Here is a 14,529-nt window from a genome sequence, read left to right on the forward strand (position 1 = left end):
GGATGATCCACTTAGGCCACAATTCAGGTCTTTTTCTACGAATAGAATCTCGTAATCTTTTCAGCAGCAATTTAGTTATGCCTATGAATGGTTTAATTAAATTTTTCCAGACATAGATAGGGTTGTGAACTGGGGATCTCTTTCTCGGATACGTGAAGCACACTGCTAATCCATTCAGAAAACGTTTATATGAAATATTGATGGCTTGTAAATATTTTTACAAGCCATCAATATTTTACTGGAAAATTTTGAGGATTTGAGAACTATTTAAAATTCTGATGTCTGCTCATGAAAGTTTCTTGAAAAAAAATCAATTTTTTTATATCACACATCTAGATGGGTCATACAGATCAAGCCACATCTTAAATTTTACTAAACTCACTAAACTCCAGAATTTTGATGTTATTGTTATTATTATTATTATTATTATTATTATTATTATTATTATTATTATTATTATTATTATTACGAATTAAACCAGTTTAGCTGATAACCTCGAATCTTATCAGATCTACATGCTCCCTCTGCCCATAATCAGAAGACATTTTTTCATATTTTTTCACATTCTTTTTATTTTTCCATATGCATACTTTGGTAGACAACTACACAAGACAGATTTACAAAGTAAATATTTCATTTCTTTATTCAGAGGGTAGCATAGTGTTCGAATCTTAACTCAAAATATTTTCCCCTTCTCCTAAATGTTCAGCTCGTTCAAGAAATTGACGTCGTTCGAACTCTTCTTATCTACAACACAACATTCTGAAAGAGAAATAAAGACAAAATCTAATTAACATGATGATTGATTCCATTATTATTTTATCTCTTTTTTTTTCTTTTAAATTTCAAAATGCAATCTAAGAATAAATTAAAATATATATGGAATTTTAATATTTATTTTTTGACATCGTTCAGTCGAAACCACTCGAGTATATAAAATTCATTACTTTGAAGACTGTATATCATGAACAGTCACTGAATATCACAACTTTTCTCGTTCTTCATTACTGGAAGTCTAGTGTTCAATCACCATAAAGAGATCACATAAAGGTTCGAACATGAGCATTGTTTGATGGGTAATTTTGGCTTCTACGCAGCAGCATCTTTCCCAAAGAAACCAGATGAAAACTCGTGTTATCTAATGATCTGGCTTAATTCTATACAACTGGGGATGAATGTCCTCAATTGCTAGTTTATATAACCTACTAATGTATTAGAGTAACATGTCATCTTTTGCAGCACAGCAATCTTTAAGTACTTTGTTTCTGTTACTAGTTTCCTTCCTAGGATTCTTTACAACATCACGTTTCCACCTTTAATTTTGCTTGCCTCCAGTAATCTTGAATACTAATTGCTACAATGGCACGAACTGACTGATGCATAATATTACAGCTTTGATGATCATGATGATAGCATCTTGTTGGAACTCCACTAAGTCTAAACTATACCCTTTCCCAGCATTGTACTTAATTTTATGAGCTTCCGTAATATTTACAAAGTCCTTCAGTCTGAAAGACTTGGGTTCGTTTCCCGTCAGTGACGAGAGAAACCTTTATCTATCTCTTTCGGCGAAAGGTGAGTTAGCCGATCACATACGAAGGTAGGGGTTTCACCAGGAAACCCAGGTTTTATCGTGCCCCCCCCCGCAGCTCAGGCAAGCCGTCCCTGTGAACACACATGGATTATAGACATGAATACGTTCCAGTGATATGCCGGTCCCGGATAAAATTGGGAGGATTGGGAAAAGCAGTGGTGAACTACCCTGAAAAAATCTCACTAGGAACACTGTGGGAAATGCCTACAAAGTCACCTACAGTCGGAACGATTGAAAGTTAGAAAAACCACCACCACACCATTTAATTCCATAATTTCTGGCCTTTACAGCTGTGCAACGTGTTTAATTTGTATTTAAGAAAAATGGGAATACCACAGATTTGATGCGTAATACCTAGTACATAACATAGAGCTTAAAGCTACCTCTCCATCGGAGGAAGAAACTCAAATATATGACGGTGAGGTACTACAGGTCTTGCATAAACTAAATATGAAATCTGTAATAAGATCCAATAGGATAGTAGATAGGGAGTTTAAGTTCAGGTGTCACATAACAAAGATTACGAGTGCAACTCAGAATAATTGAAATGCTTAAATGAACACTGAATTATACAAATGCGAGAGTTATTTGCCTCTTAACAAGCTTTGATAAGATCACATCTGGACCATTGGAGATCTGGACTTCTGGTTTCCGAGGTGATGCGGACACGACGGAAAGAAGATGCAAAGGAAAATGAAAGAGTGTTAAAATGATATCGGGTTGTAAACTGTAATTATGAAGACAGATTGAGAATTTGTGTACTAATGCATATACTAGCGGGCAGGAGAAAGACGAATGATATAATTGAGACCCAAGGACTTTTGACAGGGCATCAAAGGTAGATGGAAGTTTTCAATTTATGGAGGGTGAGGAGAGGTAAGAAGACATCCATGGAAGATGACGATAAATGAGCCAAAAATGAGGCGAAAGCAAGATTTTACTCTAATAGAGCGATGCTGGACTAGAATGGCTACAATTTGGAGGTGGTGGGCGCAGATACTGTGAATGAATTCATGAGAAAGTATCACGTTTTGTGAAGGGTATGTGGTCTCCCTAGATGAAACAATGATATGCTGAAGGTTTGCTGTAATATTAATTATAGCAATAATAATAAATAACATATCATCAACTGCAATTGTGTTTGTAATGATTAAAATTACTTAGAGAACTAAGTGAAGAAAATAAAGAAAAAAAATTATAATTACATAATAAAATTAAAAATTATAATAGACATCTATGGTGATTTTCTATTAACAATAATAATATATAACTGGGCAAGAAACATATGCCACCGTTAAAAAAGTATAATGAATAGATGATTTTGGGATTATCAGATAGGTTTTCCATATACACTGCTTGGAAAGAAGTCAACGACACCACAGCGTGAGGAACAAACAGCCATGGCGCCCGTCTTGATAACGAGTAGGATTCTAGGAAAATTCGCCGTAAACATTTTCGCCGTAAGACATTTTGCATTATTTTTTGTAAATAATAAATGGTTGATAAAGGATATTATAAAATCATTAAAAAGATAAATCTCTATTAAGGTGAATGTCAGTGATACATAACATAATGAAATCATTTAAAACGTGTGCAAATTAAAAGAGATGCTGCGTAAATAATTAACGTTTTGCTGTGGATCGTCAATTCAACAACTCCATCAATAACATCGCTCACTGATGCTGTGAAGCATTTAATTGTCGTGATGAATTTAGCATCTGTTTGATAGCGTAACTTCAAACCAATGACAACAATTTTGCAAGCAATATTTTGTGCCATATGAAATAAACAATCTGTTATGGTTGTTGAGTAAATATGTTAGAAAAAGCGCCGATAGGTGCTGTCTCGAAATCAACCATTCATGTTTCGGGATCTAATGATGAAAGTAAGCCCTTTAAGGCACTGAATAATCTGCTGTAAGTTAATTCTAATTTGCTAGGAAATAAAGCAACCAGACATGGAATGCTAATACTTCCTATTACTATATGCAGCGTGAATAACGGATAATATATATTTGGACTGCATTTAAAAGTACCGTCGCATGCCCAATCCTTATTGTTTTCAAGGTCATCTATTCCAGCTTGTGTACCAAACACTAAAATTCTCTCTTCATCAACTTCACTACTATCGTATAATAAAAACTGCTCACCGTTTTCTAGAAATTTATACTCATCTGGAATTATATATCAACTTCTTCCAGTTGGGATAGGAGGTGCTTGGCCTTTCTTTTGCCTCCAGCCTCTAATATTACAACACAAATTTGTGAACTACTAGCTGATAATTTTAAGTTTCCCATTGCTTGATAAACTTTAGGTTTTCAGGGTTGAGGATGGTGACAATGCCAACCGAATGTTTTACATAACGGATTTAGTGCATAGAAATATTTATCAAAGGAAGCACACAAGCAGACTGTCAGTTAGAAAGCTTAATGTTAAAGAAATTACCTTCCTCTAACTGATTAGTTGGTTAGAAATGTCAACAGATTGGTAGTTTAATTTGTTACGGCAAAAATGTCTACGGCGAATATTCTGAGAATGTTTCTGGCCACGCTAGGACCTCCTTTCTTTGCTCGGGTAATGTGGGCCTTGCATATTGCGGTTCTACCATGGAAACCCATGTTGTGAGCCTCGGTTCTGAATGTTTTTGGACAGATTCGTGTTCCAGTCGATGCCCGGAATTCCACATTCAACTTTTCTGCTGACGAATGGCGGTTTTTGCATATTATCCTTCGGAGCATCCTACAGTGACGTTCTGTGAGTGTGATGGGTCGTCCACTGCAGATAGCACTTGCAGTTGACTCTCTGGGCTTCCATCTCAGTGTGATATCATCGATTATCAACCTATATAGCCCAATTGTTGAACAAATTGGGAAATCCCAATTTGCCAAACAGAAAGGCCTGCAACATGGCATCGTATCACAACGCCTCTTTCAAACTCCGTCAGTTCCCTTCTCGCAGCCATTTCATCCAGACACTTGCACTGACTTTGTAACGATCATATTCTTCCAATTTATACCGGCTATCGTGATTCGTTACATGACACGATACACCTTGTCCATGAGGAGGGTGTCCGTTGACTTATTTTCAAGGAATGTAGAAGTGATATCTCTTTGTTATGGTGCCCACCTGGATTCTCATTTCATTATGAGTTTCCAAAGATCCTCGGAAACAGAGCTCTGGAGAGCAAAGTTGTTTTCTCTCTTCATCCATTTTGAACTCCTTGAATGTATTTACTTTTTATGTTATTTTTATTATTTTTCGGTACGGTTAATTTATTTATTTTCCAAATAACGAAGTTTAAGAACTCACCCGTTGTGAAATAGATCCCATTGGCTGCACCGTTATTTTGTCCTTCATCTCCACATGGCTGAACTTCGGTCCAGAATGCGGCTGATTATAAGGATATTGCTGATTATAAGGATATGGGTGATAATAAGGATATGGGCGATTATAAGGATATGGGTGATTATAAGGAGATGGCTGATTATAAGGAGATGGCTGATTATAAGGAGATGGCTGATTATAAGGAGATGGCTGATCATTAGGAGATGGCTGATTATAAGGAGATGGCTGATCATTAGGAGAAGGCTGATCATTAGGAGATGGCTGATCATTAGGAGATGGCTGATCATTAGGAGATGGCTGATTATTAGGAGATGGCTGATCATTAGGAGATGGCTGATTATTAGGAGATGGCTGATTATTAGGAGGTGACTTGTTATTAGGAGACGGCTTCCTATTAGGAGACTGCTTATTAGGAGGCGACTTGTTATTAGGAGACGGCTTCCTATTAGGAGACTGCTTATTATTAGGAGTTGGCTTCCTATTAGGAGACTGCTTATTATTAGAAGACAGCTTGCTATTAGGAGACTGCTTATTATTAGAAGACAGCTTGCTATTAGGAGACTGCTTATTATTAGAAGACAGCTTGCTATTAGGAGACTGCTTATTATTAGAAGACAGCTTGCTATTAGGAGACTGCTTATTATTAGGAGACTGTTTATTATTAGGAGACGACTTGTTATTAGGTGACTGCTCATTTTTAGGAGACTGCTTATTATTAGGTGACGCCTTGTTATTCGGAGACGACTTATCATTAGGCTAAATAGGAAGAAAGAAATTAATTAGAAAGATGATTTTTTGTGTATTTTATATATAAATAACAAGCAGAAAATGTGAATATATTCCGATTTTTTTTTCCAATTCCGAAAGTGATTAAATGAAGCGATATCCCAAAAATGAACAACATTTTCATTTGAAGTATGATTCAACACTAGCAGGATTAGAACCTGACTCGAAAAATCTTCTATGGTGACTTAGTACAGACAGGTGGATGTCCAATCTAATGCAATGCAGATGTGGATAGTTGAATCCTATCATAGCGATGGCTTGATTAGAGATGATTCTCACTCTAATCGTCTATCAACCAACTGTCGCAATCTAAGAAATGGAGAATAAATCGCGCGATTATAAATGATTTATATCTGACAGGCGATATACACAATTAATCAGTAGGTGGGAATATCACGTTGTCAGTATTGTAAAAATCTCACAGGAGTTGAATCGTATTGTTATCAATTCACTGTACACGCTTAAGTTGTCCTCGCTCTGGTAGCCATGAATGTGTGTGTGTGTGTGTGTGTGTGTGTGTGTGTGTGTGTGTGTGTGTGTGTGTGTGTGTGTGTGTGTGTGTGTGTGTGTGTGTGTGTGTGTGTGTGTGTGTGTGTGTGTGTGTGTGTGTGTAGTTTTAATGAGATCGAAACTCTGTTCACCTGATTTTGTCTCATCAGACTATCATCACTGCTCAGATCTAAAAAAAAATCTTACCAGTAATCATAATTCCTGGAAATAAAAAACAAACAAACATTTTTTTTGCATATATGACAATGAATTATTTTGGCAACTTGATCATGGCAGTATTTATAATGAGTTTGGAACATCCTGCTATCGGCACTGATCAGATGTTCTAAGGTCTCGTTTTTCTGATTGCATAATCTCATTGCTGTTATTACTGGCGTTCTAAATTTTTGCTTTGATTGCATTTGTTTGTAACGCGTATTCTTGGTCGGCTAAAATAAATCTTTCTGTTCCTTTTTTAACATATCTGTATTGTAGCCATTGCAACGACTTGGACACACACACACACACACACACACACACACACACACACACACACACACACACACACACACACACACACACACACACACACACACACACACACACACACACACACACACACACACACACACACACTAGACTGATTTACAAACATGGCAGAAATGATATACACCATACTATTGAACTACTTATAATCTTATAATCTTACAAAACCCAATACGGCTCAATACCAAAAGAAAAAAAAGAGAGAGAGAACCATCACGTGGTGTTTTATAAGTCAAGAAGTATAAGTATGCTGTCTTTATACTTCTGGACTTAACCAAAGATTATGAAACAGTCGAATATGACATAATTGCTGACCAGACTATATTCAACAGAATAAGAGGGAAACTACTCATACACCTGTAATACATGCTGAATACCTTGGCTTTTACACAAACTGTCACATTAAATTGACAAAACACATAAAGTGACAGTTAGTTTAAGGTGACAGTCTACGTAGTGGCCACAGTGTCTGCAGAAAAACTCTTCCAAATAAAAGACATGATGCTAATGTAACATAACAAAACTCATATATCACAGTGTATGCAAAGCACTAAATACTTATGTACAACAAAACAGTCTACACAAACATTGCAAACAGCCATCTAACCAAATTAGTAAAATTATATAGAAAAATTGTTACAACAGCTCATTGGAGGCTCAGTATACAACGCCAGTAACCGAATCCCTTATGGAGACACACGAAATCCTGAGCATTAAACTCCTGAAATATTGTGTGGTTGCTAAGGGATTACTTCAACAGCATCTATCATAGATAGCATAGACACATATTGCATAACACTATCCACCACAACTCTACACAACTAGGTGCATCAAAAGTCATGCATGTCAGCTGTGAGAGAACATTTCATACCCGTGCTACTCAATAACCTACGGCAAAAACATAAACAATTACAGAACACTAAATTACAAACTGTGGAAGCTATACGGACAGAGTTAGTATAGTAATTGACCAAGAAAGTCAAAAAATAAAGAAGACTTAAGAGAATATTTCCATCAATTGCTGAATAGGAACATTACCTTTGCAACTCAAAAATATATTCAACAATCGTCTTTTTAAAAATATTGAAGACGATTCTTTAGAGCTTATCAAGGCAATAGCTGAATGAACATAATAAATGTCATCAGGAAAAGCAAATGCCCATCAATTTCTGTTTCTCTACTTTTGCGTATATGTAATTATTTGACAGCAAGTAAATAATTTAATTAAAAATTATTATTATTATTATTATTATTATTATTATTATTATTATTATTATTATTATTATTATTATTATTATTAAAGAGGGCGCTTTAGCAGCAAGCGGTCACAAGCACGCTATTTTGATGCTCGCATATTTTAAGTTGCAAAGTAGTTGTTTTCTTATGAATTAAAATTTGAAGTATATCAGTGAATTCCGTTCTTCAAGACGAACATATTGATGTAAAAACTGTAAGTATCTGTTAAGTAATAAGTAAATTATAAGAACTCAAAGTTCGAAGTATACGTTGGTCATCTACGCGAGAAGAAAACAAAGGAAGTCGCCATATTAGAAATTGCAGCAGGGTCGTCAAACAAGAAATATGAAATGCTACAAATGCCAAGAAGACTTAACGGGGGAAGAAACCACATAACATGTAGGAACTGCCAGAGAAACATGCATTTGAAATGTTCGGGATTGTCCGAGGCCACTTGGCAGCGAAAATCAAACAAGAATCGTGACGAGTGGAAGTGTCCCCATTGCAGAGATAACAAAGTAATGTCGCCTTCGACCACAGGCGGGAAACAGCCAATACAGAAAACAATCGCAGGCTGTAAACAGCAGAGGGAATTAAAAACAAAGAAAACAACAATGGAATTCCAGGTGAGCCAACTTTAAATGCATTACTTGAAAATAGATTACAAAACCTAAAAGACTTTAATCGATTTTGTCGGAGAACTATTTCACAAACATACCATAGAGATTATTATACCGAAAAATTCAACCAATATGAGGAATTTATTAAATTTAATAACTCGGTAGAAGATGTATTAGAGACAGTTAGAGAAATTAAAAACTGCGTTAAAGAGCTAACGGAAAGACAGCATAATCTAATAAAAGAGACAATTGAACTACGACAAGAACTAAACTCTTTAATTAAAAGAAACACGCGTATTACACAGTGAAAATTATTTAATTTTAAATATTTCATCCTAAGTATCTTAGGACATCATCATCAGTACAATAGTTTAAAACAATAATAGGAATAACATACAGTTAGGGCGCATGATTACAATAGAATCTCATTAAACGTGCGTAACGTGTTACAAAAAAAAAAGAAATAATAATAATTTAACACAATTTTGTATGACAATTTCCCATACTTTAGGAATAGTAAGAACGTCGTTGCGGTTTAAGTTTGGTCTGTGTAGTAGGGCTTCAGAACTTTCTTTGTATAAACGTTCATGTCTATATAAAGATCTATGTAAAAGTTTAGACTTTTCCCAATGGCTCCTATGGTTTGGATTTTCAAGGTTAATTTTATCTAGAAACAATTGTAATTCATGTTCGGGATGATCCCAGACTGCAAATACGTCGTCGACATATCTTAACCAAATTTTTGGTTTGGGTTCAAAAGTGAATATTTTTTCTTCAAGGTGTTCTAGAAACAAGTTTGCTAGGTTTGGTGATAAAAGAGCTCCCAATGCTGTTCCTTCTTCTTGCTTGTAAATTTGACCTTTCCAGGTGAAGTAACCTGATGCTATAACAAACTTGAACATTGTTTTCTTGAACACCTTGAAGAAAAAATATTGACTTTTGAACCCAAACCAAAAATTTGGTTAAGATATGTCGACGACGTATTTGCAGTCTGGGATCATCCCGAACATGAATTACAACTGTTTCTAGATAAAATTAACCTTCTTCATCATCGCATCAACTTCGTTAGAAAAAGAATCTCCACAGGGTATCTCCTTTTTGAATTTACACATCCAAAGAAAAGAAGACGGTCCTATTGCCACATCTGTCTTTCGCAAGCCTATATTCTCAGGTCGCTACATTGACAATTCTTCCGCTCATCATCCATCTCAGAAATCTGGCATTATTAAATCACTAGTTTCCAGAGCACACAAATTCTGCTCCTCTGAAGAATCTTTAAACCATGAATTAGAAGTAATCAAAAATACAGCCATCCTAAATGGATATAATCCGAAAACAACTCAAAAAATCATTAGTCACTTCTCCACACATCAAACCCGACAGGAAGAAGTCCATAGGATTCCTATACCTTATGTCAAAGGCATCTCCGAACATCTTTCTAAAATGATGAAGAAATACAATTTTGCCACTTCTTACAAACCTATCAACCAAATTTATAACTTGTCACCTTCTCCTAAGGACAAACTCTCACCTTTGATGTTGCCTGGCGTTTATGAAATTCCATGCTCATGCAAATTGTCTTAATTTGGACAGACAGGTAGGTCTGTTCAGAAACGTATCTCGGAACATCAAGACCACATTCGTCATTTTAAACCGCAAAAATCTGGCCTCTCTCAACACGGAATTGAAAATCCAAACCATAGGAGCCATTGAGAAAAGTCTAAACTTTTACATAGATCTTTATATAAACATGAACGTTTATACAAAGAAAGTTCTGAAGCCCTACTACACAGACCAAACTTAAACCGCAACAACGTTCTTACTATTCCCAAAGTATGGGAAATTGTCATACAAAATTGTGTTAAATTATTATTATTATTATTTATTATATTTTTTTTGTAACACGTTACGCACGTTTTATGAGATTCTATTGTAATCATGCGCCCTAACTGTATGTTGTTCCTATTATTGTTTTAAACTACTGTACTGATGATGATGTCATAAGATACTTAGGATGAAATATTTACAATTAAATAATTTTCACTGTGGTTAATACGTGTGTTTCTTTTAATTATGATCGCACCACAGGTTTCGTTATTTAAAAAAATAAACAAATAAACTCTTTAAAGCAACAGCAGTACAAAAATGATCTCCCAGAAATTGCACCAGAACATCTAAGAGACACCGTAATACAACTAAACCAAAAAATTGGTACTCCCATTGAATCAAAAGTTATCCAGTCAGTACATCGGTTACCACAAAAAAGGAAAAGAGAAAATAATTCACGTCCTCCTCCCGTCGTGGTGCGACTCACCAACAGCCCAACAAAAACTACACTTATAAAAGCTAGCATAATTAAAAAAAAAACAATAGTCAAGGATCTGAAAGGAGACCACGACAATACCCCAATATACTTGTCCGAATACTTAACGCCATATTATCAGAAAATATTCTACCAAACAAGGAAAGTAAAAACAGAAAAACATTACCAGTTTATATGGATAAAAGACAGCAATATATTCCTTAAAAAGACACAAGACACAAAACCAATCCAAATAAAATCCGTAGAAGATCTCAACAGACTGCTACATTAAAAGGAATATTGACGACTCATAAAGAAGGGAACAGCACAGCAACCTACATGAATGCAGACCATCAAGCAGATGTAATCATCCCGTAACATGATAATTGCCACATTCTTAATTCAATAACAGAATGGAAACAAGTGACTATCCTCAAAAAAGGACTATCTATTCTCCACATCAACATCAGAAGCATTCAAAAATACTAGCTGACCCTGCAAGCTTATCTGAAGGAAGATATAGACATTATAGACATTTTAATACTGACTGAAGGATCTATGACAAACAAAGAGGCAACCATCTACCAAATGCCACACTTCCAACAACACAAACACTGTAGATAAACAAAACGAAGCGGTGGTATAATAATATTCACGAAACATTATTATACTCCTTGATATTAAACGCAACATACAGACCACCCAACTTAAGCACCACAAATTTTCTAGATGAACTAAACAGATGGCTTTCAACCACGAAAGAAGGCGTCTCAGAATACTTGATTCCCGTATACACGAGAAGAGATAGTCGGAAATACAACAACCTCATCCTGTATTGACCACATAAATATAAAGGCCCCCCCCCCCTCCAAACAGCCACACAGTAGCCGTCATAACATGCAAACTGACAGACCATTATTTCACAGCATTACAGTTGCACACTGAACCAAAACCCACAAAACTCACCGAGACTACAAAACAGTAATATAGCATTATAAACGAAACAATAGTAAACAAGGAAATCAGAAAAACAGACTGAATGCAGAAAGCATCTTTAGACTCCGCTAAAGCTAAATATAATAATCTTAAACTTGCATTTAACAAAATATATAACAAAGCATTAACAAAAATAAAAATACGCCCCCAAACGAAACAGAATCCATGAATAACAGACAACATATTAACAGACATACAAAGAAAAGATGCCCTATGGAAACAACGTAAGAAGTTCGCCAAACAAAATCGCTTTACGAGTTGAATACCAAAAAAAAAAAAAAAACGGAATCTCCTAATAACACAGATAAGACAGGCAAAAAGAAACTACTACAGCAGCAAATTAACAACAGCTCAGAACGACATAAAGGAAACCTGGCACCGGATTAATGAAATGCTGGACAATATACACAGAACCACTGCCTCAGAAACAATAAAACACAGCTTTGCCTGTGATCCCAAATCTCTCAAACAGTTGGCAAACAACTTTAATCAGCACTTCGTGAACTCTGTCCAAAAACTATAAGAAACAACCTTTCCTCACACAAACGAACATTTTTCACTAGGTCCAGGAGCAACCCAGTCGATGTGGTTCCCCACAGTAACGAAAGAAGAACTATCACTGGCAGTTCAACAAATTAACCCTAACAAAGGACCGGGGATAGATGGAATCAGACCAAAATACATTAAGAAACACTCAACCAACCTATGCCCAAGTTATACAAAAACTGTTAAATAAAATCTTCGAAACGGGACACATACCTGAAACACTAAAGACTGCATCAATCACACCCATACACAAACATGGAAAAAGAAACATTATAAATAATTACAGACCATCGCCACGTTGTCTGTAATCAACCAAATCATGGAGCAATCGGGCATTGCAAACTCGCCACAAACGTTGAAAAATTTCAAATCATACCCAAAACACAATATGGCTTTCAAAAAAATAAAGGAACAGCAACACTCCTGGAAGATTTTACAGACCTAATAAACGCTGCATTGGATAAAAACAGAATAACATTGGTCGTATTCATTAACCTAACAAAAGCATTTGACACACTAATACACAGAATCTTGTTGACAAAACTAACGCATATCGGAATCGGAGGTCGTCTACTCCAGTGGTTTAAAGCATACATGAAAAACAGGACGCACATCACACGTATAGGATCAGCGTACAGCAAAGAGGTACAGGTAAGTCTTCCATTCTATTTAACATATGCACACACAACATAAGCCGTCTTCCCCTAAAAAGTAAAATCTTCCAGTACGCAGATGACACGGCCATAGTATCCATTCACAACAACGCAAACATCGCTTACACAAATATGCAACACGACATCAATCAAATCACTAACTGGTTAACCGAAAACGGCATATATATATAAACCCTGGAAAAACAAAGCTAATGATATTCAAAAACCCCCAAAGAAACTAAATATCTCACTACCCGACATTCATCCTCGTATGCACAAAGCGCAGAACCTAAAACCACAACCATCACACAGGTGAAAACAACACGTTATCTCGGACTTCACTTCGATGCTGATCAAAGTTGGAATAGCCATACAAATTACCTACATACCAAGCTTAGGATAATAGCAAGCAAACTATACACATTAAAAGACATTGCCCCAACCCACATAAAAATACTAATCTATAAAGTATCATGTGAAAACATTTTAAGATACGCAATCACATCATACGCATTCTGCGCAGACTACAGACTTAACAGGTTACAATTGTTGCAAGATAAAATGGTAAAACTGATATTCTGGGAACAACCCACACTTATGCAGGCAGCACGAACACAACACAAAATATTTAAGGTGAAACACTTATGCCACCACACAGTCATGTTAAAACACTACTACAGCCCGACGTATAGAGTAACCAGAACGACGTATCACATAACAAGACCACAGTCAACAAACTACATGAAATATAAGTACAACATACTGAAACTTCTACGTACTTGACATGATAAACAAACTGCTGTTCGCCGACAGAAACCTAGGGACTTACAGAGCTGAAACAGGCACTATATAAATATTATAGCGAGAATGAAAATTAGAGCAATTCCTGTTTCTCTCTCTTTCCCCCCCCCACCATGACAAACTGCTGTCAAAAACCACCACTACAGAAACACAAACAAACAACATACCATGTCTAAATCCAACCCTACTTGCAAAAAAAAAAAAAAAAGTTAAACTGTGTAATAGCAGTTGAAGTTTTCCAAGCATGTACCGCATTTGAAGTCTTCCAAGCATGTACTAACAAACAGTAAAATCAACACCTGGCTTGCGACCAGTATAGAAACATAATCATGAATCCATCGCCATCTATCATCTATTATCTTCCTCAGATAAGCTCTGCTAAGCTTCGAGGAAGAAATCAGAAATGTCTCCCAAAGAAAGAATATAATACATTATACAGGAAAAAAAAAACAGAACTAAACCTGTTGTAAATATGCAATCAGAATATACAGTCATAATTTCAATAATAAAAAAGAGGATTAAATTTTTTAAAAAAATGCAATCAGTGTATGTATCATATGTAACCAAATGTATGTAAAGTGTCTCATACGTAATCAAATGTATGCACGCAATGTAA

At 35.7% G+C, this 14,529-nt stretch overlaps 1 protein-coding gene across 3 annotated transcripts in view; it reads right to left on the minus strand.

Annotated features, from left to right (window-relative positions):
• Positions 1 to 594: 594 nt before the first annotated feature.
• The window catches only part of LOC150110571 (uncharacterized), a 77,735-nt gene continuing 63,800 nt past the window's right edge, over positions 595 to 14,529 (minus strand). For all 3 annotated transcript variants that reach the window (XM_090394865.1, XM_090394847.1, XM_090394856.1), the window contains 2 exons: positions 4,903 to 5,694; positions 595 to 762 (listed from right to left, as the gene is read on the minus strand). In XM_090394865.1, coding sequence (XP_090250991.1) covers positions 748 to 762; positions 4,903 to 5,694 — 807 coding nt within the window. In that variant the 3' untranslated portion in view covers positions 595 to 747. The remainder of the gene's footprint in view (positions 763 to 4,902; positions 5,695 to 14,529) is intronic.

This window comes from Typopeltis vanoorti, chromosome 1 (genome assembly GCF_054136105.1).
Source record: "Typopeltis vanoorti isolate ZY-2024b chromosome 1, IOZ_Tvanoo_1.0, whole genome shotgun sequence".
In the NCBI taxonomy this organism is placed as follows: domain Eukaryota; kingdom Metazoa; phylum Arthropoda; class Arachnida; order Uropygi; family Thelyphonidae; genus Typopeltis; species Typopeltis vanoorti.